The following is a 27,684-nucleotide window of genomic DNA, read 5'->3' on the forward strand; positions in this document are numbered from 1 at the left end:
TCATGAGAATATAGAACATTAAACATGGTTTTTAGCATTATCGAACTTAAAGATTCCCATGAAAATAATAACCCTCTTGGTCTCCTCTCCCCCCATCCCCTGTCAATATTTTTGCTGTGACCTTCTGCAAGGGAATACATCTGGAACATATCAGTGTGTCTGAATAAATCCTTCTGGGATAATCCCCACTTTAAAGTGGTGGTGGGGGAAGCTTATCTAGTGCTCTGTCACATTCAGGATCTCCCATGGGTCCTTTCTAACTTCATGTTGGATGACAGATATTTTTACAATGGCTAGTTACAACAGGTGGCTTAATTACCGTCTCCTCCATCGTCATGTTGTTCTGCTTTAACTTCTAGGACATCTAAATCTGGCTGGAGGGAGCAACTGTAAAACCTGTCAAAGCAAACATCAATTCAGCGTATGATTTTGCTGTTTCAGAATGCAGCCTCTGAAATTAGCCTACTCCTAAATGTCAGACCAGAAGCCGGGTCTTCTAAGGGTGGTAATTTATTTGCTTCCCCCATGAGAAGCATAGCAGAGTGAAGAGAAACAATACCATCTATTTTCTACCCGGGTTTAGTCTCATTAATGAAATTCCTTCTTCAAAAGGCATCTGTGAAACTTTCTCTTCAGAAAGTGAAAAGTGTTAAATAATTTATAGAAATAATATTTCACTGTAGAAAGCTTAGCAAGATTTGCATAATTTATGTTTAATAAAATAAAATAATTAAATGATGAGAGACTTGGCAAGCGCTTATTTTCCTGCTTATTTTTCTCAGAAAGAAAACTCCAATGAATGAAAACAAAATGACTGCTCCAAAAAGTAGAATTTAGACTAAAAAAAAATATGAAGCATCATTTCCATTTTATTGATGAGACAAATCATCTACAGCGATGTAGTCTACTTTCTGCTATAAACTACTTTCAAATCAGGAAGGAAAATTTTCCTTAAAGGTCAGGTAGATTACGTCTATGCTTTTTCTCCCATCACCTCCCATCAAGTTGCCGATGACAATACGCAGAACCGTTGGTTCATGTTCTTCCCCGTGTAAATGCGTTGGCTGGTCTGTCACTGTCCTGTCGAAGATCTGATTTAACCTGCTGTATGTCTGTAGGCACTAGGGATCTGCCTGTGAGTTTTAAGTGTGAATGATGAATTCTCTCCTGTTTCCTAGGTTTTGATGCTGAAAGATGGACAAGGAACAGGTTTTGTTTAGTCTCTTGATTTTCTGAGATGCCCACCCAGTACAGGCAAAGGGTGTATGAGTTTTTCCCCATACTCAGGTTTTACCACCTAATATAATCATTCATAATTCATTACCATCGCTTCCAATTAGGTAATTTTCCCACTCTTCCTAAGAGCAAAAAAAAATTCCCTTATGTCTGTTGTTACTAGTATTTTTTTCTGTTTCCTCAGTTAGTGGTCTGCATGTCATGTGTGTCTGCATTATGGTGTTCCGTAGACTTTCAGTGTGCTGTACAGTTTTCGGCTTTATAATGAGATTCACTGTTTGCTTTGACAATGAAAGACAGAAAGCAATCGTTTCTGGTTTATCAGTAATCTCTAGGATATATTTGTCCTTTAAAAATATTGTGATTTTCCTGTTACCAAAAAGGAAAAAAGAAAAAAGGAAAAGAAAAATAATCTTGGTTTTTAAAATATTAGATTTCAACATGAACATGAACTTAACACATAACTAGATTGAATTCCCTCTGCTGAAACAGGACAGGCTTAACCAGAATAGCTCCCAGGAAATGTTTTAAAGCACCAGGAGTTTTAATAATAGTCTGTACTAAATTTAACCAGTTCTTTATTATAAAGTCACTTATCATCTTGTGCTTTTAAATTCTGAAAGGCATTCTTTTCTTCGATATTTCCAAATGCTTCACCACCACCTGTTTAGTTTGTTCCCTCCACACTGTGTCTGCAGTTGTTGACGGCACTGGGTGTTTGCACATCTGCACTGTGCCACATCTCCCTCTGGCACTGCGGAGGAAATCTTAATCCCTGTTTCCTGCTGTAATCTCTCCTCCTAAAGAGGCAGATCAGTAACAAAGGAGCTACAGTTCTCGTAAAACTGCCCAAATATTAAAATGGTTTCATCTTCTACTAGGGAAAGCCAGAGCGTCTCACCACGTGCCTTACTTTCTACTGCACTTTGATCCTTTGTGTCAGTTACTAAAATTTAGCATTTCAGATTTGCCACGTTTGAATACCTGAAAAATCCATTAGCTCCTTCCAAACGGTGCAGAGGAAAGAGGATAGAACATTTTATTATGGTTTTATTGGATTGTATATATTTTTCCTTTGTCTTGTGTTTAGAATCCATGTAACGCTCAACAGTGTCAAGATAAGAAAACATTTTTTCCTTCTCAGACCGCAGAGCAAGTGTCTACATGAATATTAGCACTGAGACATGTTTTATATGAAGTGATTCCTATTCTGGTTGTTCCTATGTGACCTGGGTGAAGCAGCATTCATATCTCAAAGCCCCGCACAAACACGGTAAAGAGATTCTGATCTGTATAAACAAAAGCAGGGAGGGGGCAAAGCGAGGAGAGGAATGCTGTAATGAAGGATGTGTACAAATGGCCACATGAAGCCAGATCAGAGAACCAGGTGTCTTAACAGGAGATACAGGAAGGGAGCCTGAGGGAAAAAATACAAGAAATGGGACAAATGTAGAGCGATCCTTTCCCTAGCCTACTCTCCCAGCTTCTGACAGCCAACGATTTATGGATTTCTCAAACAGGAAGTTTCCTCAGGAGCGCCTTGCTTATTAACCATTCACAAACCTACCCTTAAAGAACTGGTCTGATTCTTTTTTTGACTTCCAGACGCATCCATCAGAAATTAGTTTCATGCTTCAATTGCAGCATGGTTTGTTTTAAACATCTAATACTTTATTTAGGTAGCATTTGACCTTGTGTTAGGAGAAACAGTGAATTGTTCCCTCTTCACCTACTCCCCTACATTCATAACTGTGTAGATATCTATTCTACATCCCTTGGAGTTGTCACCTGTCCAGTACCTGAAGGGGGCCTACAGGAAGGATGGGGAGGGACTCTTTATCAGGGAGTGTAGTGATAGGACAAGGGGTAATGGTTTCAAACTGAAGGAGGGTAGACTTAGATTGGATATTAGGAAGAAATTCTTTATGTGAGGGTGGTGAGGCACTGGAACAGGTTGGAAGCTGTGGCTGCTCACTTCCCCTGGAAGTGTTCAAGGCCAGGCTGGATGGGGCTTTGAGCAGCCTGGTCTAGTGAGAAGTGTCCCTGCCCATGGCAGGGGGTTGGAACTAAATGATCTTGAAGGTCCCTTCCAACCCAAACCGTTCTGTGATTCTGTTTTTCCAATCAGAAGAGCCCTAACCTCAGATGGCTGCAATGCATATTTCTTAAACTTCTCACCTCTTTCTCAACCTTTCTGGTTCTGTTATATCCCTTTTCCAGCACCAGCATCAGGATTGCTGATGTCAAGGCAGAGGTGTGCAGACGTTTGCACCGAACAGCCCTGACAGTGGCAACTGCAGTGCCTGCTGCTCAACTCCCTTCCTTACAGGGAAAACCAGCCTAAAATCATTCAGCATCGCTCTTTTTCCAGCCAAGGCAACCATCCTCTTCCACCATGATTACAGTACTACCAGACAAAATTAGGATTTGAGGGAAAATTAACTATGATTCTTTTTTAGATGGTCTGATAAAAGCTTGCTTGTGTTTTGAAGTTAGGGATGGTATTTCAGAGTAAGGGCAAGAGAAAATATTTAGGTGTCCATATCTCACAGTTTAGACACAAAGCCCATGTGATATGTTGTCAATAAGTTAATTTTTAAAATTTGTTTGAATTTTCAACACACTTTTCATGAAGAAAAACATTGGCAGCTGTGTTAAAGAAGAAAAATAGACCCAGAAAACATATCAGCTGAAGCCAGACCATCTTTTCTATAGGACTAGCGAGGGAGTCAGATTCTAGCAAACCAAACGCTACAGACAAGATGGCTGAAAAATGAGGCTGGAATAAAATTGTCTACTGCACTTATGTTAGGACCTGTAAAAAATTACTAAATCTTTATTTAGAAAACAGAATTTACAGTGGGGCAACTACTCAGAGTCCTGTTTTATGCTCAGGCATAAGCCTGAGGAGATGAATCCAATTCCCAGCAACCTTGTGGTTCTGGCTAGGCCATTTTATATGTAGTGAAGTTTTTGGTTTTTTTTCCCCAAGGGTAATAAATATTATGTGAAAAGATTTTAATAGCAGTGAAGGAAAATGAAGACTCCATCTTCTCAGATTTTTTTTTTTCTTTCCACTTGAAATATATTTTCTTATCACACTTCTACTACCTCCAGCAATGTTTTTAAGTGTTTGCTCATTTTAAGGACAGAAATCCATGCTTTTTTATGTTAATGTAGAACCTCAGGAGCTCATCCACACCACTGCCGTTCCTTTTCACTTGCTCCCACAGACTGACAGGTAACCCCAAATAAAACTCATTTCCTCCTTACCCTGCGGATGAGGAGAGGTGGCAGGTTCCAAAGACAGAGTTTGCCTTTGTAGCGGCAAGGAGAAAGTCGCTATGGCTGTCTCGTTCTACAACAAGATGCTTATTTATAGGCATGTACTTTATTCGGACTTTTTAACGGCGGGAGAAATGGGGATAGGGAAAAGACCTGGTTAAACCTGGATTGATTTAACACTCCCCCTTTGTCACTTTTCTTTCTCTGTGGTTGCAGTAGGTAGTTCTTGAGACAAACTACCTGCTCTGTGCACATGGTTCCAGTAAACAGATGTTACGGTTTAACACTCAGCCTATAAAATGGTCCTTCCCAAAAAACGAGGGACTGTACAGTAGCAAACGTCCCGAGTACAAGTGCGTGGCCTTCTAATATTCAGTGGTATCATCTCCATCTACTGGCCAGAAGAAACTTTAGCTGGAGCACAGAACTGGTGAAATAACCACTGCATCCACACTCTTCTTTATGCTAATTGTTTATAAGGCCCCATTTTAGCAATTTGGGGGGGACGGTTGGTGTTTTCAGGGTTTTCTTTTTTGGGGGGGTTTGTTTGGGTTTTTTGGCCCCTTCCCCCGCCCCCCCCCCCCCAGGAATACCAACTCCTAAACAGACAAAACCCTGGACTAAGAGTGTTTCTTGGCATTTTATTCTCAGATATTTAAAAACGGCAATGCTGCACAACTTTACTTCAAGTAACTCAGGCAAGGTTAGCTTCCCCGAGTCAAGACCCTGTGTTACGATCATATTTTTCACCAGCCTGAATCCAAAAGGTGAGTTTTAGTCCAAGCTTTTTTGGCTGGAAGATTAGCATTAGTTTTTAAGCTAGTATGCAAATAGATATTAAATCTTTTAATTAAATTACATCCAATCCTCAAGATAGGACCATGAAGTTATTAGAGAATAGCATTTTGTTAACTGCACATATTACATGAAAACCCATACTTGAGATATATTTAAAATACAACTTTCCGTTGCTACTGAGGAAAAAAGCAGTCACAGATGTAATGCAGAAATAGTAGGTTGAAGAAATATCCACTTTTTCCCTCGTTCCCCACCCTCAAAAGACACCATCCATCCTCAAAAGGTAGCAACCAGTAGTAATAGTGTTGGCAAAATGAGACAAATAACGACCTTCTGAGCAAAACTGACTGAAGTTAAACTTGGAATTCCTGTCAGCTAACTCGGGAATACTTCAGTATTTACCCCAGAGTAACAGTCCCCTGGGGAGCCTCTTCCAACATGCATCCTTCCCACTTTTTTTTGGAAGAAAATTCCAAAATTCTGTTTCAGCAACCAGTATTGCTCATCTGGTGCCGCAGGAGAGCTTTGAACTTCCTCTGGTAGGAGTAACACACAGCACCACATCCTCCAGAAAGGAACAACCCTTAAGGCATTCACTGCTTACTGTTAAATTTTCAGTATCTATTGCTAAATAAGTGAAACTCCACTACAAGTACTTGTGTGCATCTAGTGTTATATTAGCTCAAGTTATTCTTAAACCAAGAGCGGTACCGATACTAAACTCAAGAGGCATTTTGATGTCACGGTTTAGCAGCTGCAAAACTTCCCTGGCACCTGAAGCAAGGTCGGGGCAGCCTCTTGAGTGAGAAAGCAAAGTCATAAAAATCAAAACTGACGTGAAGCCACTAGGTCCAACCTTACCTTCTTGAAAACATATGGAGAAAGTCACGTCGCTGGTCTGAACTGGAATGACAAGAGCAGATCTGACAGAGATTCTAGAAACAGTCTCCTCAGAGCAGAAATCGCCGTTTCTTGTCTCCAAAGCGAAGAGGTGAATTTCACGCTAACTCCAGCCTTGCAAGAGCGCTCAGAGACCATCATCCCAGGCTGATTCTCTAAATAGACTCAGACTAGCTGAGAGGCTATTTGGTTTCTTCTCTAGCAGGTAATTAGAAAGATCACAGTCAATTCTGCTAGCAAAGTCTGTGAACGCATAACAAATGTAAAGACCAAACATTTGGGCCTCGTGGGCTGTGAAGGAACGAGACACTGCCTTTGAAAAGCAAATACTCCGATACAGAAAAGTTCTAAAACTCAGGAGACAAAACCTAGATTTCTACTGGAATAATCATACTGTTACTGAGCTTCGCGTTTTGTGTTCAAAGATCCAAAACGCACAGCTTTCATGTTCTGAATGGGTCTCCATTCCTCATCTCTCTCTCGAGTGAGAAAAGATGCTGTGGAAACCTTGTCCTGAACTAAAAGCAAACCAAATTTATGGCTTCTAGGGCTATAGCAGTGGGTAACGTCTCCTGGATGAGGCTCCTGTGAAAGAAAGAAATTAATTCAATAGTGGCAAAGAGACATAAACTTGGCGTTATACCTGTTACAAGTTAGTGTGTTAATAGTACGTTCGTCTGAGGCTAAAAAAAAAAAATAAATCAGAGAGAAATCTAACTGACTTGATGACAAAAGGAGATATCGATGGAGGTAGCTTACACCGTCTGGAAATAAAAGCACCTTCTGAATCACACCTTTGGATGGGGATTAAATAGCAGGGAATTTACCTGTCAATGTAAAACACCTCAAGAGTTTGTGACATCTCCTTCGGAACTAATGCGAGGAGGCAGCAGGGAGGCTGTCTGACTTTTAGAGAAAGGTTGTTTTCTCTTATTAGTTCATTCTAGGAGTAGGAAAAAATAGATTCCAGGAATTCAAAGCGTTCCCAAGTAGCTGCATTACAGTACAATTACTGAGGCTATTCAGTGAGCCATTCAACTGCCAACACACGATCCCAAGCGCCACCTGAGACACTAACAATTTCTCGTCTATCAGCACCAACTCGGTGGTCTCCTTCGGTCGCAAACGCTTCCTTATGACAAAATCCTATCATCGTCTAGACACACACATTTTCCTTCCCTGAATAGGGCTGCAGACAATTAGTTACGTACAAACTTTGTTACAGACGCTTAGTATCGGGTGAGATGAATCCCGTGACTTTTACCCAATATTGAGCCCATTCCTCTGCATTCTCAAGAGATGTTAAGCTATCCTGGGAGATGTTCTTTCTTGAAGCAAAACAAACATCTTCATGATAATCAAAAACGGGAAAAGGACCTCTACTAGGCAGAAGCTGAGATCCTGTTTACTGCTTCTCAGAAGATAACAAATGTATTTCTTAGAATTTAAGAGACCATCAAGCCCCATGCAAGTGAGTACAATTGGCTACGTTAGCAAATAAGAGTAAACTAAATGATTAAACAGGAAAGGCTAAGGCTGCTCTGATACACAGCAAAATACTTCAAAGTTGAAAAAAAAAACAACCCACCTATTGGGTGGCAAATACCCGACTTTTGCATTATTTTTAATACCATTGTTATTGTATTTGGAAGACTCATTGTATGTTATGTGTGCACCCCTAACAGACACCACTAAGGCAAAAATAAGGCTCCAATTCAAGAGCCCAAGGCAGCTGCATACCCAGTACATACACGCACACACAGAGCCATTAGGAAATTCACCTTCCTCAGTTCTTTATTTCATCAAAAATTCCAGCTGTGCAACGTGTCTTACTCTCAACGCATCTACTCCATACACGAGACTGAGGGGTCCAGATGCGCGGAGAACAACAGACAGCATTTGGCATAACAACAACTGCTCTGTGCTGGGGAACAGCAGCCCTTGCACCCAGCGTTACTTTGAAGTCTCTGCAGAGAAAAGCCAACCACAGGACGCCACAGCAGCACGCGACCCCCGTGTTGAAAATGTGACGGCTGCAAGTCACTTTCTTACTCAGATTTTGCAGAGGATTCTTAGAGAGATCTTGTAGACAAACCAGGCAAAGGAGACTAGGTGTTTATCTGCACTAATATCTTTCATGAAGAACCTAGAGCTGCAAACAAAAAGCAAGTAGTTTCACAGATGAGAGTTTAGGTGGGAACTCAGACCTAAGCTTCGGGAGATGAGCTGCTTTTGAAAGCAATGTTCATGAATGCTACTTACTACGATATGCTTAAGCTAATAAAACTGGAACACTGCATCTGAACTGTGGGCAGTTTTCTAGGTTTTCGTTGTTACCAAGTACAACTTTGAAGACTTTTGCTTGGATGTCTAGGTCTTTGTTCTGCTATTGTTTGCAGCGCTCTCTACACTACGTTAGGTACATCTCTTACCAAATGCAATGGCTGAGCATTTTGATAAAGCAAGATTGGAATTATACTCAGGAAAAATAGCTGAAATAAAACTACGGTCCTTCCCGTATCAGTACAGCAGTTAGATTGCTCCAATGCCTTCCTAAGGAAGACTTTTTATTTTTTGATAGCTGCAGGTAAAGCTACTGTTCCACTATACATTTTTTGGGCTAGAGTACTTCGGTGCTGTGGAATATCAAGAAGGGTTGGCTGCTTAAAAATTCTGTACTCCTGCAAGCATCAACTAAAAAACCTGAAAAGCTAAGATTAGCAATTCAGGAGTATACAGTTTTTAAAGCTTGTGTGAATTGAGAAAATGCTACAGAAGCTTTTGGATTAACGCTGACAAGTTCAGCGGGGACAGCAGGCAAGACGAGGCCTCTATGTACTCCCTGGAACTGACCTACCTGTCAGGCCAGCAGTGACCAGCGACTACCTCGGTACCCTTTTCTTTGATTAAATGATCATTAACAAGATAGAAGCAACTGCACAAGGTTGCTCCACGCCGGCTCTGGCACACAGAGCAACCCCATCTCCCGGTTCTATTTCTTCTCAATTTACTTGGACTGAAAGGAAGAAAAGAAGATTCAAGCTGGTCCATTAGGAGAGCAACTAGAACGCTGCGCTCCTGCATTACAAGAGAGCCCAAGCTGATGCTGTTTCAGGGAAATACCAAATGCACTACTATTTGCTCCACATAGTGATAACCCAAAGAAGGGAAAAGAAAAAAATTCTAAGGCTGAAGCTTTGAGAAAAAGTAAGCTGCAGGGAAAAACTTAAATGTTTTAGAATGAGCAGAAAATCACATAAAGAATACTTAAAAAAAAAAATCAGTTGGAAAGATGAAAGATATGAAATACCCCAATTTTTGTAGTCAGGACCAGTGCTTGAGATAACTGACCTGACTTAGTAGTTCTCTCACAGTACTGGTATCTAATCCTTAACAGTTCATTTTCCAGATGTATGAATGCTTAAATTTCTGCAAAAATAAGTTAACATGCAACAAAGTGGAAAGTGGACCAGGAAATACTTTGTTACACTGTTTCAGCTGCCTCTAAACAAACTACAGTGTCAACCCACCTGGCTAAGGCAGCCTGTCACAAAGTTTTGGATGTAACGGTCCTAGGCAGTTTTTGATACACCTCATTCTGTATTGGGTTTTTTTCTGAAACATTTTCAAAGGCAAAACTAAGTTTCTTTAGTAAGAAAGAAATGTATTAAATACAGTTCTACCTTTTGTTGTTATAAAGCGAGAAAACTTACACCCTCTTTGAAAAATCTGTAATGTTTTAAGAGACTAGGGAGATTGACTTGAAGAACACTTCAGTAAACAACTGAAGTTTTTAAAGATCGACGCATATACTAACATCTTCAAAGTAACAAAGTGCAAAAGCTTCACTTTAGAAGTGAACACTTTGTTAGAAATCAGATACTCTATGCTTATGTTTGCTGGTAAACGATGTATTGCTCTTGCAGTACCAAAAGGACCTGAGAAATTTTTTGATTCTTCCAGGTCAGTCTATCAACTAGCCCATTGTTTTCAACAAAACACAGACTACTACAGCAGTATCGCTGGCTGCCAGATCATGTTGCACATTTGCAGCTGGAACAACACTACATTTTGTAAGTTATGAAATGCAATTGCATCTGGACATGAAAAACATTTTTAAGTCAAGATACGTATATTTACTGTCGTAAAAGGAACACCATTAAGTTTTCATTCTACACACTCGGGTGAAAAATTTGTTAAAAAGTCAAGAAAACAAAAATGCATAAAATCTGTAATAGGTAACAATATACAAAGTTTCAAATATAAAGTCATGACTTGTATAGTTTGTTACTTGCATCTTTTCACCAGAGGAAATTAAAAGAACCACACATCACTGAACTTCTACACAAGCTTCTTGTGTTTCAACGTCATTTATTGAGGAGTGAATGAGATACTGTCAGACATGCCAAAGAGACTTCACATTCAAGGGCTGGAAGCTGAACAGCTTTCCTCATTGAGCCACTGTACAAGTTGTTTTTGGGAATCTGAAAGTGTGATCAATGAGGTCTTCATGCTCGATGTTTGTCTTCAGTTTTTCATCTTTTGATCTACTAACTTGTTGGGCAGAAGGACACTTTCTACCCTACAAAGACTCACACTCCAATTAATACAATTAACACTAGATGTAGAGAAACGTTTATCTGTTATAACGTACATCTACTGCTGAATACAAGGTCTTAAAGCTGTTTCTTAATTCATTATGTCTAATGAGAAAATTCAACTTGTTTCCCTTTCACCATCGTATGGATGGCTTATACCGTTAGAAAAATACTCTTCAGTGCTATTGTAGGGTTTTACAGGGAACTTCTTCCGTGTTGTGGGATAGAAACCGATTTAAACACCGTTCTGAAAGAATGCTTCTTCCTGCTGCCACTGCCTGTAGGTTGCAGAAGAATGGCCTACACGCACTACAGTTCTCGTTTTACTCAAAAAAGAAACAAAAGAAACCTAAACAATAGGGTAAACGTTTATTTGGAGTTAGTTTTCTTGCAGATGATAATTAAGGCCCTTCAAGCAGAGTTCAGGAGCTCCTGTATGGCTGCCTGTTGATCTGCATTGAGCTGTGATATGCATTCTGTCCACAGTCCTCCAGATGTCTAGAAAACAAAGGAGAAGTTGTCTTTATGCAGGCTGACAAGCTTTTAAGGCACACGCTAAACTTTCATATGTTTACAAAGCTCAGCATTCACTGGGCTCACCCCTGTAACATATACGCCAAAGAGAACAGAGTGAAACGTTCAGTTATACACAGTCCTACCCAGGTTAAACTACAGATGCTCTAATATGCTAAACAGAGGCAAGCTCTGCTTAAATGGCAGTAGAAGAATTGACTTCAGACTCCTGAGAGCTCCCTCTAAGTGGGTCAAATGACAATTGACACTCTTGAGTTAACCACGGCCCAAACCATTTGCTCTGTTTCGCACTGAAGTTAAAAGACCAATGTTCAGGCAAAAGCGAACCATACCTAAATGCGAGAGAATCATTTGGGTACTGGTGCACCAGTAACGCATCCAGAGGAAGGGAGCACTATGATTACAGCACGACATGCTACATACACTATGTGTGTATATGCAAAATTGTGCTGCCAACATAAGACATTACTCTTTAGTGAAAGGAATGGTAAATTACCTCTGCGAGAGAAAAGAATGTACCTAGGGTCTATCTGGGTAAACGTAAACCCACGCTCTGCTGCCCCTCAGTATACCTCACCCGTCTTATCACAGCCCTTGGCTGAGACATTAGCTTTTAAAGTCGCCATCAGTAGGGACTGGTTCTAATGGTACCAGAAAATGCAGAAAATTAAAAAACAAAACCAAAAACGTTTGGAGTATTTATTCACTTATCAACAGAAGCTGGAAGCAACTGGCACGCTGCTTGCTTTAGAAGGAAATGATAGGAAAAAAGTTGCAGGTGACTGGCGGTAGGTCTTTAAATTAGCTTTCGTGATAGCAATATACTTGAAGTAAATTAAAAAGAATTGTTTTCATTTATATTTGGTATATTTTATGTTCAACTCTATCATAATGCTCTTTTCCCACACACTTTTAAAAAAATCAAATGAAAATGGACTCACAGAATTCAAAAGAATTTGAAAACAAAGTCCTCCAGTTTGTGTTCATGTTTTTAAACATTATTAAGCATTTTAGACTCTCAATGGATAATGGAATATTGCAAAACTAGACATGCTCTTCCAGCATTTCTGACACACATTTAAACTGCTACACTACACTGAAGTATTTCTGGTCTGGGAATACCTAGGCATGAGGAAAAAAGTTTAATTCCAACTATGACCATAACATTATTCATGTCAGATACTGGCAGTGGAACAGCTTACTGAGAGCATCGGCAGGCAGACTTACCTACACAGCCTTTAAAGTTCATACCAAAGTATAAAACTTTTACAGTGCTTTAGTAAAGTCTAAATATTATGGGTGAAGAGAGAGAGGATTGGTAACAGTAAGGTACAATTATATTTTTAAAGTAATATGACCTTTAAGATTTTCCCCTCACAGTCTGAAGGTAAATCATTTAACCAATGCAGTAGTCTTGTTTCCATCTTAATGTGCCTATTGTTCCTGGCCAAAACAAGACTTTGCTATACACAACCAACCTATACATGTGTGTGACATTGTATTGTTACAAAAAACAAAACAACAATAAATCAACTAACCTTGAGCATTTGAGGTAAACTAAACAAATCATAGAATGGCTTAGGTTGGAAGGGACCTTAAAGATCACCTAGTTCCAACCCCCCTGCCATGGGCCAGGACACCTCCCACTAGACCAGGCTGCTCAAAGCCCCATCCAGCCTGGCCTTGAACACTTCCAGGGATGGGGCAGCCACAGCTTCTCTTGGCAACCTGTTCCAGTGCCTCACCACACTCACAGATTAGATATCAGGAAGAAATTTTTCACTAAATGTGCCCTCTTCCAGTTTGAAGCTATTACCCCTCATCCTATCACTACATGCCCTTGCGAAATGTCCCTCTCCAGCTTTCTTCTAGGCCCCCTTTAGGTACTGGAAGGCCTACTGGAGGTCTCCCCGGAGCCTGCTCTTCTTCAGGCTGAACAACCCCAACTCTCCCAGCCTGTCTCAGCAGTAGCATACCCTCATATCAAGTATCATACCCAGACTTTAAGTACTAACAGCAGGGATTCGTATCTGTCAGCCAGAACGTAGAGCAGCCACTTATACCACTTTCACTTTGAAACTTTGCTTCTCTTCATTCTTTTTATGTCTTCAAAGTTTTAACATTTAGTCATTTCCTACCGGACATAATGGATCTCACAGGCTGCTACACTCATCCAAGTGAATCCTTTCCAAAATCATGTATTCCTAAAATTCTTGAACCTGAGTTTTGCCAAAGCATGGCAGGTGGAATGGACAATAATTGAGCAGCTGCTGCTCCAAATCCTCTACACATTTTTATAAGCTATATGCTTGCCAGGCACACTACTTTCTATCATTAGGTGCTGCAACCTTCAAGTAAGTCCACCTGAAAACATTTGGCCCTGGATCAGATCTGCCCTGCGAGCGCTATCACTTACAAGAGTGTAGGGAGGTGCAGCTTAAATACTCGGCCATCCTCATCACCCAAGACCGTACGTACTCATTATGGCATAAAGGAAGTGAACCTCAAGGCAGTTCCCCAGGGTAGGGAAAACACTGAACCGCCACCTATATTTGCACTGGATTAGAGAGCGCAGTAGTGGAATTACTTGTGTTTTGCGCTCATTCTCTAGCAAAGATCCCAAAGCTCTGCTGTATTAGTAAGGTGCTGAGGACCCTTACAGGAACCACGTTGGATCAAATCCTGCAGTACAGTTTACTGATACAAAGAAAGGCAGATTTCTCTCCAGATTTTAATTTCTAGATTTAATTTTTAATTTAATTTTCTCAGGAAAAAAAAACCTGAACAAACCCACAAACAACTAATACGAGATAGCATGTAAACCACCCAGCTGCATATACCTTAATACTTTTTTTTTTTAATTAGCAAGCTTCTAAAGCTTATCAAAAGAGACAGATTTTATTCAAGTGCAAATGTTACCAAGTGTTATCATTAATAGTTCAAGGAATGTCCAAGGATCTCCAAGATCGATGGTTGAAACATTATTCTCTAAGGAGACAAGGCTCTCAAAATTGATTTAACAGTTCGGTTAGTTCTGAAAATAGATTCTAAATGTTTCCTTTATATCTAAGCAACCATTTATTTACCTGCACTTGGCGAACAACATTAGCCAACCGCTTGGTGCATGGATCTTCATGTTTAATAGCTTCATGAATTTCACCATCCGCAATTATACCAAATATTCTGGGAAGGTTAGAGTTGTTGGGACCGAGGACAACTGGGTTGTTGCTGTTACAATCAAAATATATATTACAAATAAATTAATGTTTAACTGAAAACATTACCGTAAGGTTTGAGTGAGTTGAGTGATTTTGGAATATCTTAATCTGAACCTGCTTATTTACATCTAAGTTTCACTCAGCTGAATAAGCATGCATAGCTTTGTTGCCTGCTGACAGAATGTTCCCTCTCCTGTTAATATTTAACCAGCTGATTCTTTAATTAGCCTACACTTTATCAGGAAGAAGTTCTGAACTTTACAGAACTGTTGAGTTCCATGCAGATGGAACTGTAAATAGCGTGACAGAAATACTCTGCCTAAAAGGGCTTACTCTTCTCTCTCTCTCAGTGCTGTAAGGGGGAGGAGGTTGTGTCTCTGGCATCAGGAGCACCAGTGACTTCAGCCCTCCGTCAGCACTCTCTCTGACACAGCAAGTAAGCGGTTCTGCTCCCTCTTTCCCAGCCACGTGTTGGAGTAGGGGTGTGCTGGCAAGCAGGGATCCAAGTGGAAAACATGATCTGCTTCCAGCCCTGCCACCTACCACTGCAGGAACGCAGAGGCTGTGAATGTACGGCTGGCAGAGTGCCAGAAAAGTGCGTGGCAAGGCTGAGCCACCTGCACAGAGCTGGGTACAGAAGTGTGCTAATACTGTAATTTCTGATTTCTATATACATCAGTCTATATACATGTCAGTACTGTTATGGTGTCTCTGTACAACTGTACTATTATCAGTACAGAGACCTCTGTTGCCACCACCCAGTTTGAGACCTTGCCTCGGTAAAGCACCAAAGAGATACAAGGTATTCACCCAGTAGAAAAGACTATAGGAAAGCTAAGTTAATTCCTTTCTACTTTTCTACTAAGATATAATGCAGTGTTAGACAGAGCATGGCTACTCCACAATGACTGAGAAGCTGACACTCCTCCACTCAATTATAAAGTGCAACTTGCATCCACACTAGAATATATTGACCTATGGGAAGGAGCACAAATCTAAAGAACAAGCTGTGGGATGAGATGCTTTCAATAATAACTGAAATTATTATTACAAAGTTAATAAGGGAGACAGAACTGTACCATGAATTCATCTGTATTATTTCTCTGCTTCATACTTTGTTTTGTTGATACTCAAGCTTTTGGAAAGGAAAAAGGTGCAAAGCTACTTTAAAAGCTTATGAAAAGAAGGCTGCAAGGGCCACGTGTGCTGCTCTTCAGTAAAAAGACCTGGTCGGTTATTAATGCTGATACGTAAGCAGAGTATCAAAAATCTGCCTGAAATTTTCTGTAGAATTTCCCAGATGATCTTTTCCCCATCATGTACATATAAAGCAGCCAGGAATTCTTTCAAGCCATACAGACAGTAGTTAGGATGAGAACACTGACTGATTAAAAAAAAAAAAAGAAATAAACAGAACAGCAATAACATCACAGAAGGCTCCGTTCTGACATTCCAAATTATCTTCTCTAAAGCATATGCAGATTAACCTGGCAGTTTCTCAGTTTTGGAAAATGAATGCAAGGAAAGAACCTGCGAACAGGTTTACTTTCTGCATTCACGTCCAGACTTTGCCTTACCTCTCAATTAAGTCACACAGGTAATTGAAAGTGTGAACAGCTTCTTCTTTATCTTCATGAAGCGGAAGCCATGATAACCAGTGTGGCAGGACTTCTTCAACATTTACACAGTCAGGCTTGAACTTCATTATCTTTCCTACAGCCGAAATGCAGTTCTCTGTTGCATTGACATTCTCTTTGGTTTTGGCATCTGGTGACTGTATGACTCTCACCAGCAATGGAAGCGCCTCTAATTGTTAAACAACACAAGAATAAAGTTTAATGCCCAATCAAGTTATATTTTATTAACAGCACAAATTCTACATGAGGCAACTGCACGTATTAAAAACAAGATATTTTTTTTTGTGTGGCCGAAGCACCAAAATCCAGTCATCCCAGCGTCCCACCACTTCCAGGTTCTTCCCTGCTCAACAATCATACGAAAACCAAACAGATAGATAAAGCTGTGCAAGGAAACAGCTACTGCAAAACTCTGGATTTCTTTGCTAAGTTCATAAGAAAAAAAAAAAAATCTTTCTGTGTCTCTCAATTGGAGTTATGCAATCTACAATATACAAGACACTAATTTATAGTAAAAACAGATAAGAAGCATTATCTTTTTCATCTAACAGGTTCTATAAACATGGGATGATGAACAGCAGCGATACAGCGATATTCACAGTAATTTGGACTGTAGTGCATGTCTACAGTGTATGCCTGCCGTACATCTATTGCTTGTGTGCACATACATACATACGTACACACTTCCCATCACTAAAAGGCGCACTAGGAAAAGCTCACGGGAGTAATCTCATCTGGTGAATGCACCTGGCATGGTTTAGACTGTAAAAATCAAACATCAAGGAAAAATGCCAATTTTCTTGCTAGGTTAATAGCAATTATATATTTTTTTTTAAATAGTCATGCAAGTAACTACATGCATGCTTCTAAATGAACATTAATGCCATGTTTCTAGTTACTGGTGTCCACGCAGACTTCAGAGCATTCTACATGCATGCAGGAACAATTGTCTTTGTGGTGTTCTGCTAAAAATATAACGCTAAAGCTGTGAAATTCTTTATCAGCACAGAAAACAGGTTCTGGAATTGTGCATAAAGCACATTTCAAAATAACTCCAATTACTGAGGAAGAGTGAGATCTCACAGTACTTCATTTTGATGAGTAAGTAGCAGCTTTGCAGTTAAGGAATACACAATGACACTTGCTATATTAACTTAACTAAATTAGATTTTAGAAGAATTTAGCAGCTATGGAAAAATAAGATTAACCCTAAGCCACATAAGGATTCTCTTATGGGGCTGATAAACATGACCGAACTGCAGAAGCACTGGTCATCAGACCCACTAGAGCTTGTGTACTGAAGGCAGGATAACAACGGTGGACTTCCCTGCAAAGCAGAATGTGTTTCATGTAAGTCTACAACGTCCAGGCAAACGGAGTTTGCAATTTACGCCTAAGGTTTTTATGACTGCTGAGGCTAAGTCTCATCTATGTTTCCTCATTCTCCTTAATACTAATTGATGACACTGTAGGTATGTGCGTCCTTGCAGCTGTACGATTAGGAGGGCATCAAAACTTCAATCAGCATACTCTCCTCCCTACAGCTTAGCAGACAAGTTTTCTTCTTGTCTAGCAAAGAGATCTAGTCTCACATAGATGTTGTGGTCGATAATCCCTAAAACACCCTTTTGACTATAAAAGACCATCCTCTACGATGATGATAGTTTTTTTTCGAAGGACTGGCTGCTCTGACATCTTGCACCACCAAAAGTTTTGCAGCCAATGATATGGTTTAGGAAGAAACACATGCAGCTGATTAATACAATATTCAGAGAGAACAGCTGACTATATTCTTCCACTAACATAAGAAATATAAGCAACACCGACGTCACATAAACTGTAACCTTGTAACTTCATTTAGAGACTTACTTGATTTCCTTCAATCTCATTTCTTTGTTCTTTACTAATTCTATTTTTAATTCTTTTTGTTTCATCATAATGGAGCTCTTGTGCCCTTTACAAATTCTGCCTATATTCCTGTATTTTTTCAATTGACTGCCAAAACCACTCATGTTGATAGATCTGCTTTTTCTGAATAGTCTTGAGTCTTTATATACTGCTATAAACTTGCAACAGAACAATATGCCAGTGCTATATATTAACCAGTAGAGAAATTAAATTATAAATAAAACGTCACAAACATGATGTTTTCAGAGAAGACAGTAAAACCTATGGGGTAGAAAGCTTCTCATGCCATGGATTTACGTTGTTTCTAAATCACAGCACAACTTCATCTATTGAAATAAATCACAAAGTTCTTTCATGTACATACAAAAGTATTTAAAATACTTTTGAGGTGCCTGCTAATAAGCTGTATGCTGTAAAGTAAAAAGATTATTTTATCTAAACATCCAACTAAAGGAAAAGCCAAGTGTCTGGGTTTAATCAAGGATTATTTGTTCAAATACAAAGAAAAGGATCAAAGCTGTTAAAGAGTTTAAGTGGGCCAAGGTGAAGTCTCATGAATAAAAAATAGACTTCAACAGATGCTACCCCCCCTGCCCCTCAAAACTCCAAAATCAGATCTATCTTGACCTCAGTCTCTACTCCTCCAGTCTTGGGACAAGACATAAAGACCTTACAGAAAAATTTGCAAGAAAACCCCAAAACTTTTAGGAAGTATTTTTCTAGTCAATTTTAAATTTTAATGCTCTTAATGTTTCACTGGAAGGCTTCCCCCCCCCTTTTTTTTTTTTATTAAAAAAAGACACCTCATCTTGATGGTTACCATGTGACAGTTACATTTACATTAACACTGAAAATTACAAAGCTCTATTGATGTAGGTAAGACTTGTGTTCAAGCCCTAATTTATTCCTATTACATATTTATTTCCTTACATAATTTAATTCAGCTTTCATTTAAGATTCATGTGAAATACATATTTGAAACATCTGATTATATATTTTCTTAAAAAAGAAAAAACCACTCTGATAAGACATGTTATTTAGTGTGCAAAATTAACTTTGTTGACTGGCAAGAAGAGTGCCAGCAGACAATCATTTCTTTAAATTCAAGAGGAATTTGAAGTTTTAGAGCAAGTTGAGACATTCAGAAAAAAAAGCAAAGTGTTTCTGATAGGCATTATCATACTCATTTCATTTCTTAGTCAGAGAAATCAGGCTCCTTTTTATATAACGGAAAAGCAGAGCACCACATTAGCTGTATTCTAGGCTACTCCTTAATAGAGGTCACTTGTGTAATTTTTCCAGACATCCAAAGGGTTTTGCATTAAGAGGTAACCACATTATTATTAGTAAAAAGTAACTACGAGGCAGGTGTGTACCAGAAACCTATTTTTTATGAAATGAACATTTGCATGTCAGACCATATTTTAAAAAAAAAAATATGTAAACCACATTTGCTAAGCCTTAAGTGCCACAACAGAAATGCTACTAAGCAGAACATGTAAAGCTCAAGGAATTCAGGTAGTTTACTAACCATCACCAGTCTGCCACGCAGGTTACACTGGCCATCTATTTCATTGCCAAAGGGAAGAGACCTCGTTAACCAAAAGGTGAGCAGTTTTTAATTTCATCTTTTTTTCTCCCCAGAATCACACATTCAAATAGTTTTATCAGATGCACGTACGTACCTGTGCAAAAAGGACGATAGCTGTCCCCACCAAATTGTGCCATAACTCCAACACCGTAGGCAGCTGCTTGCCTGACCTCTGGGCTGTTGTCACATATTGACTGTAGCATTGGCCTCAGGAAGTATTCAGCGTACTTGAACGAGGAGGGGCTGCAGTGCTCCACAATGTCGTCAAAAATGCATAGCCCCCACTGCCTGTCCGGCCATGGCCTATGTGGACACTGCAGCAAAAACAGGTCACATTGAAGCCGCCTTAGAGTTGGTAATTTTTATGCAGTCAATAATTTTATCAACAGAACAATCATAGTAACAGTGGTCTAGTGTTTTTGTTAAAATCTTCCTGGATTAAGTTTGATCCTACACACGCATAATTTTCTGTGGTGATACTTGCAGCAATACCATAAATAAAACAAAATCCAGGTGAATGTCTGAGCTAATTAGAAGAATAATGATTTTAGGCTAAATCCTTCACCTCTATTTCACACTCTGTTACCTAGTGGGGAAAACTGGGACTGAACTAGTCTGCAACGCTTTTTTTTGCCCTCTTCTTGAAATCCATTTTACAGAGTATTGGACACTCGCAGGCAAATTAAATTTCTCAAAACAGTTGTGTGTGTGAGTGATCCTGGGTCTTGCAACACAGAAATTAGAAGTAGCACAGCAGCACAGCTGTTCAAAAAGCACAAGGTAACAACATCATACTTGATCTAGAATAAACCTTCAACTGCCTCTATTTTGTAAAACAGTAATTGCTACATTCTATCTACCAAGTTCTCTAAGATTCCAGCATGGAAGGCCTATTAACACATCAGAAAAAATAATCAAAGTCAAATAAAAAGAAAACAAGGTACTTACAATTAGGTTGACAATTAGTGGAAGTAGCCTTTCAAACCACGGCAATACCTTCTCCTTATAACTGCTGAATATTGAGTGCAAAATGTCCGATACTTTAGTCAAAATATAAACATCACTGTCATCCTGATAGGAAAAGGATACAACTCACATTAAGACTAAAGATCTTTAAAATAATGGAAGTCACATGAAATGCTAAGGTCTCTAAACTAATGGAATAAAGTTGTTCAATGATTTGGTTTTGTAAACCCAATCCTTTAAAGTCCACTGTTTTCCAACTCTTGGTCTAGTCACAGAATGACAGAATCAGAGAACAGTTTTGGTTGCAAGGGAGTTTGAAAGATCATTTAGTCCAACCGCCCTGCCACAGGCAAGGACATCTTTCACTAAATCAGGTTTCTCAAAACCCCATCCAACTTGACCTTGAACACTTCCAGTGGTGGTACATCCACAACTTCTCTAGGCCACTTGTTCCAGTGCTTCACCACCCTCATCATGAAAAAAATTCTCTTATGTTCAATCGAAATTAACCCTTTTTTAGTATAAAACTGTTGCCCTTTGTCCTGTCACTACAGACCCTGGTGAAAGGTGCCTCTCCTTCTTTCACATAAGCCCTCTTTATATATTGAAAGGCTGCAGTGAGGTCTCCCCAGAGCCTTCTCTCTTCTCCAGGCTGAACAACCCCAACTGTCTCAGCCCTTCTTTATAGGAGAGGTGTTCCAGCCCTCTGACCATTTTTGTGGCCCTCCTCTGGATCCACTACAACAGGCCGATGTCTCTCTTGTACTGGGGACCCCAGAGCTGGAATGCTCAGGTGGGGCCTCACCAGAGCAGAGAGGGAGAATCACTTGCCTCAACCTGCTTGTCACGCTTCTTTTCATGCGGCCCAGGATACAATTGGCCTTCTGGGCCGCAAGCACACACTGCTGGCTTACGTGCAGTTTTTCTATCTGCCAATATCCAGAAGTCCTCAGCTGGGTTGCTCTCAATCCATTCAGCCCCCAGCCTGTACTGATATTGGAGACTGCCCCAGCCCAAGTGCAGGACCTCACACTTGGCCTTGCTGAACTTCATGAGGTTTGCATGGGCCCACCACTCAAGCCTGTCCAGGTCCCTCTGGATGGCATCCCTTCCCTCAAGTGCATCAACCACACCACTCAGCTTGGTGTCATCTGCAAACTTGCTGAGGAGGCAACTCAACTGCACAACCTATGTTGTTAATAAAGATATCAAATAGTACTGGTCCCAGTACAGACCCTTGTGGGACACCCCTCTTACTGATCTCCATTTGGACATTGAGACACTGAATGCAACTCTTTGGACACGGCCATCCAGACAATTCCTTATGCACAGAACAGTCCATCCATCAAATCCATCTCTCCAATTCAGAGAAAAGGATGTTGTGTGGGACCATGTCAAAGGCCTTAGAGAAGTCAAGACAGATGACATCAGTTGTTTTTCCTTAATCCACCAATGCAGTCACTCCATCACAGAAGCCACTATATTAGCTGGGCATGATTTGCCCTTTGTGAAGCCATCTTAGCTGCTTCTAATCATCTTCCTGTCTTCCACGTGCCTTGACATAGCTTCCAGGAAAACACGTTCCATGATCTTACTGGGCACAGAGTGAGACTGACTGGTTGGTAGTTCCCAGAGTCCTCTTTTTTACCCTTCTCAAAAATATAAGTCGATTGCTAGCACTCAATTGCATAGGGCTTGAAGGTTTGTTTCAGGGACATAACAATTTTATCAAGACAAACACCGTCTTGTGCAAGTTTACTGCTTCAGTGGATTCCCTTTATAGAAGACAGAAGGCCCTTTTCCTCTTCTGTACCTTACAGATACTGTAAAAATTTTATTGAAAAGTAAATGGATAACTGCCTTTGTGACAGAATGTTGTGGCAAAAATATATAATGTTAATCCTCTCCTCTTATTGCTTAACCTCATTTTTCACCTTGCCCAATTAATGCATCAAACTGGTAAAGTAAAAATCCTTCGCTCAGATTCAGCTACCAATTCACGTTATATCTGCAAGTGAGGCTTGTTCCCTGGACACGCTTGTGTTGGGAAAACCCTTTGACTTTGTTTTAAAGCAAGTTCTGCTGTACTCGGTATGGTTCCTTTAATCAGTTTATACTTTAACAGGCAGGGAGAACAGAATACAGTTAGTTTCTGGTCCCCAGTGAGAAACTAATAAGTATTTCTCATGCAACAGGCAGCTTCCCACTACTGGGTATTTAAACCCTCCCTGGTCAGACAAGTTCTGCATTGTTAAGGCATAATTCAAGCAATAACTCTGGAACATATACACAAATAAAAATAGAGATACAAAATTGCTGCAGCATACCACAAGGTCCACCTGGCCTGCTACTGCCTGTTTACTAATAGCTGATAACAGATGCTCAGAGGGAGAGCATACGCTTGCTTAGTGTGTGCCTTCTCCTACCCTCTATCAAATCAGCAGTTTAGTTATTGCCTAAGCTATAGCTGTATCTATATATCTTACTAAAACTACTGTTTGAATATCTTTCATGACTTCTCTATTCCCTTATATCTCTGCTGCCCTGAGACAGGGCTACATAAACACATTCTAGGACCAAAGGTGTATATCCAAATGTTGCTCATTATCATATGTTAATTTTGTCTGTATGGCAAGTGACATTCTGGTCCCACTCCCGCTTTCACAGGGTAATGCAGACAAGTCTTCCTTGCAGTCTTTAAAAAAATCAGCAAGCTCAAATATAAATTAAAGCTTTTTTTTTTTTAAATGCCTTGCAACTCTTGCAGAATATGGACTCAGCTTTTCTGAAACTGCCGCTTGCAAGCATTTTCTCTCATTATCACTACAGAGTGACACATAAGAAAAAAAGATAAGAAAGCACCTAACTCACTGCCTACAAGAACGAACAGTAAACACTGCAAATATGAAAGGGACTAAAATCAGGAAAGGCTCTTGGCTCAGAACTTAAGTTTTGTTATTTTTTGATCCCAAGCAGTATGTGGGTGCCAGAAATCCATCCTTTTGAGTGCTGGCCCTAATGTTCCCAAAGGAAACGGGCTGAAAAACTGCATTGTTATTTAAAAGTATTTACATATGGGTGCATGATCTGTTAAGATATATTCTTGTGTCTGCATACAGGTTAAACTCAGGTAAACAAGCTTCGCAGTTCAACTTCACAAGCTTCACACCTGCGTCATGTAGCAAAAATTTTCCTAGTTCTTAAGTTTACCGAGTATCCTTTACGTCTCATAAGCAGCAGTGACTTATTATTCTTTATTACTCCCTCCATACCTATAACGATCATCTCTCTTCTACAGTCACCTCCACTTCAAACTAAAAAGCTAATCTGGTATCTTAGTGGATAAATAGTCAATTTGGTATTCTCTCATAAGCAAACACATTATGCTGGCTATTCATCTTGCTGTCCTCCTCCGATACTATTTTAGGTCTATTCTTTTTAAGACAGGTTCCTGACCTGACACGTCAGAGGTCTAGGTAACAGAGGTATGCTCAAGCTTAAGAGGCACCTAGGTCATAAGGCACAAAGAAAATGCAAGTCAGCAGGGCTCGGCCTTAAATTATCACTGATATAGCATTTGACAGCAAACTATCTGAAGTCATCTAAGAATTATTTGAGAGGATGAAGAAAACGAAGAGCTATATCCTGAACTTCTTCCTTCAATATACTGGCCAAGGAAATCTTTCGTATTTTTCTAAGGCACAAATATAGCGCAGCCCATTTCTTACTGGAAGTGTTGAAGGAATATGGTAACAGAACATTCATCCAGGAAGAAATAATTCTGAGGATGCACTATGCTTTAACTGAGTAGCATAGCATGTCCATCTAATGTATTTCCATCCTGGTGCTTTACAAGTGGAAAAACTCCCCAAACCAACTTACTTCATCCTGTAATGACTCTTCAACTTGTTCATCATAGTCTTCATCTTGTCTTTTCACTACATTAAAAAACAAATATTAAAGCATTACATTTCTACAAGTGCCTAAGAAGCCTGTGAAAGGGAAAAAATGATGTAGAAACAAATTTAGAAAATAGGAAACAGTAGCTGAAGATACAACAGGAATTTTCTGTCTTTAAGAAACTTCAAAGAGCTTTCACAGAAAAACAAGAAGTATAATGAGACAGCTTAGTTTAAGAATGTGTAAAAGCACATGAGATAGAAATGAACACATCAGCTTGCCCACAAGGACAAGAAAAGCACGCAGAAATAAGAAGCTATCATCACTTTAAGAAAACCACAAAGACTTCATATAAAAAAAAAGCCACAGTAATGAGAACCCCATAGACATGTGCACTGTCTTCAAGTAAATCTGCCCATCAACTTTTGATTAAACTACAGTATTTCTGTAGATGATGCCATCTTCACATCCTCCCAGAGCTTACAAATATAACTCTTGCATTCTGTTGTTTCAAAGCCCAATTACCTTACATAGATATGCAAATTAAAGAAATCTGAACTAAGCTTCTTGTTGCGTGTTCAGAAATTATTAGGAATTCTGCTTTAAAGAACAGCTATTATCGCACATTAACAGGGACTTGTGTTAACTTACCCTGTCTTAATTCTTGATTTTTAAAGTGCTCTTCTAGCTTTCCTTTCAATATTCCTCCAAGTTCTTCAAAGTGTTCATTGTTAAGGCATCCATCTCCCATTACCTCAATGCACTAGTGAAATAAAATGATCAGTTTTTCAGCTTTAAGTTACATGAGCAATCTCAATGAAATCTATGCACACAGAGAATATTAATACGTGCTCTGCGTTAAGTGATTATTAGCAGAAATAACAGTAATAAAACATTCATACTGTAATCTATGCCTAAATTATACAAGTAAAGCATAGTACCACTGTACATTTCAAGCATGTAACTCCAGTGGTTTGCGGTTAAAATGAACAAATCTGCTAATTATTTTAGGTTTGTACTTTGGTTCTCACAAAAAGAAGTACAACCAAGGTTTTGAATCAGCTATAAAAACATTTATAGTCAAACCAAAATTTATGTAGTGGAAGCCCTGCATTTCTTCCAGCCATTTAAACGAACATCGAACACATGTCCCTCCTTACCATAAAAAGCAACAGTAACACCATAAAACTCATTACAGAAGAAAGTTACCTTTGCAAAAGAATGCATTATTTCCGAGAGAACATCTGAATCTGGTTCTGTCCCAATGGCTTTGATGAGCGCATCACACATGAAGTGCCACATCTGTGTGAGGTATTCTGGCCCACGAACTCTAGCACATTCAAGGAGGAGGGGCATCGACTCTGCTGCTGCCACTCGAACACGTTTCATTATTAAGGAAATAAAACAGTGAAGGCCAACATAAAGTGCTTAGAATTTAAGCACTCACCACCATAACTGAAGTTATTTGTTTTCTACCTGAAATGGATTTTATTTTTATAACAGTCCAGTGCATTTGATTTCTTAATTATATACAGATTAAGTTCATAGGAAAATTAAACTGTTTGCTATCTAAAAGCTGTTTCAAGCCTATTTCAGGCCATGACAGAAAAGCTATTCGAGTTCTCCTTCACTGCATTGGCACAAATGTCACTTTCTCTACTGTTTGCTTTTTACATTATAGACATGCTTATTTAAAAAGAAACTAGGGGAAAAAGTAGGATACATTGCCTAAAATAGCGTGTAAAACAACGTTCTCAGAACCAATTTCTGTGATAAAGCAACAGAATATTTTAACAGTAATACTTTCAATTCATTTAGGAAAACAGTAAGCACAACTGATTATTCCAAACCAAGTTTCCATTTTCACAGCCGAATTCATTAATAGGATATCATCATGGAAATAGAACTTCAACAAGGGAACCATCAGCTTTACAACTTGCTCTGTGTACTCCACGAATCCCTCTTTTAGCTCTTTTGCATAGCAAACCTGAAAGACAATGCACAGAAATGCCACCTTTAAGGGAAAATATTGTTACAAATATTTTTCAACTATGTAATGGTGAGAAACATTGTTAAAAGTTTAATTTAAAAAAAATTGTTCTAAACCACATTTAATAATCCATTTAGCTACCCCCTCCACTGTGGTATTTTAAGAAACCCTGATAACACCACGAGTCTCACTCTTCGTACATGCGTGTATTTTTCAAACCGAAGTCAGTAACATTAGTACCTGCAAAAAGGAACTACTCTAACATCTCCAATTCCTTAAAAGTTTTGTTAACAAAGGAAAACTACCTTTTATCTTAAAAATCAAAGCTCCAAACTAAAGAAACTATTTTTAATCAAATAAGCCACATGGAATGAAGTGTCTGAAATCCAAACTTAACGCTGTCACCCGAAGAAAAACAGAACTATTTCATTTGATACTATAAAGAATATCTTCATTACACATTTTGGCTTCAGACTCGATTGTCCAGCAATACAGAGATCACCCAAAGTGTCTATTACTCACCAGCATCTGGCATGCAGTTGCTTTTTCTTCAAGGCCTGCAGTTTTAATTCCAAAACTTTGCTGATCTCCTAGGTTTACAAATTCCCAACCATCATCATCACTCATATTCTCCATATCTTGTGCTGTTACACAGAACGGGGGGGAATAAATAAATAAATATCTAAAAGTGCTACAAAATCATTTATGTCAGTATTTTTTCAAGCAAAACGTTATGCTAAACCTACTGTCTAAAAGAGCTACTTCAGGTTTAATGGATGCAGTCTTCATTAAAGGTCCCATGACAACAGGAAGGTACTGCTGAAATTCCTTTCCAAGAATTTTACACATTCTGGCCCATGCTGAGATCATGTAAGAAATCTGTAAGAGAGAAGAGTCAGAATTTTCATGTCCCACGTTTTATTTTAATGCATACTTAAAAGGAAAGCATCACAGAAGAACATTATACAATAGGACTTCTTTTAAAGGATTTGTCAGCAGTGCATAAAACTTATTTCAAAGAAAAGAGCTCATCCAATATGCAATCCATATAAAAACCTGTCTTCAAAAGACCTCTCCCAAGTCTTTACTCGTAACAATGCATTGACAGTACCTCTGATCGAAG

At 39.3% G+C, this 27,684-nt stretch overlaps 1 protein-coding gene across 1 annotated transcript in view; it reads right to left on the reverse strand.

Moving 5' to 3' along the window:
• Positions 1-11,171: 11,171 nt before the first annotated feature.
• IPO5 (importin 5) overlaps positions 11,172-27,684 on the reverse strand; it is a 45,312-nt gene continuing 28,799 nt past the window's right edge. The window contains exons 16-26 of the mRNA XM_074562651.1: positions 27,308-27,440; positions 27,084-27,205; positions 26,462-26,558; positions 25,781-25,953; positions 25,223-25,334; positions 24,554-24,609; positions 20,654-20,776; positions 19,800-20,019; positions 16,147-16,375; positions 14,438-14,579; positions 11,172-11,315 (exon numbers count right to left, since the gene is read on the reverse strand). Coding sequence (XP_074418752.1) covers positions 11,229-11,315; positions 14,438-14,579; positions 16,147-16,375; positions 19,800-20,019; positions 20,654-20,776; positions 24,554-24,609; positions 25,223-25,334; positions 25,781-25,953; positions 26,462-26,558; positions 27,084-27,205; positions 27,308-27,440 — 1,494 coding nt within the window. The 3' untranslated portion in view covers positions 11,172-11,228. The remainder of the gene's footprint in view (positions 11,316-14,437; positions 14,580-16,146; positions 16,376-19,799; positions 20,020-20,653; positions 20,777-24,553; positions 24,610-25,222; positions 25,335-25,780; positions 25,954-26,461; positions 26,559-27,083; positions 27,206-27,307; positions 27,441-27,684) is intronic.

The sequence above is a fragment of the Larus michahellis genome, chromosome 1 (genome assembly GCF_964199755.1).
Source record: "Larus michahellis chromosome 1, bLarMic1.1, whole genome shotgun sequence".
Lineage (NCBI taxonomy): Eukaryota > Metazoa > Chordata > Aves > Charadriiformes > Laridae > Larus > Larus michahellis.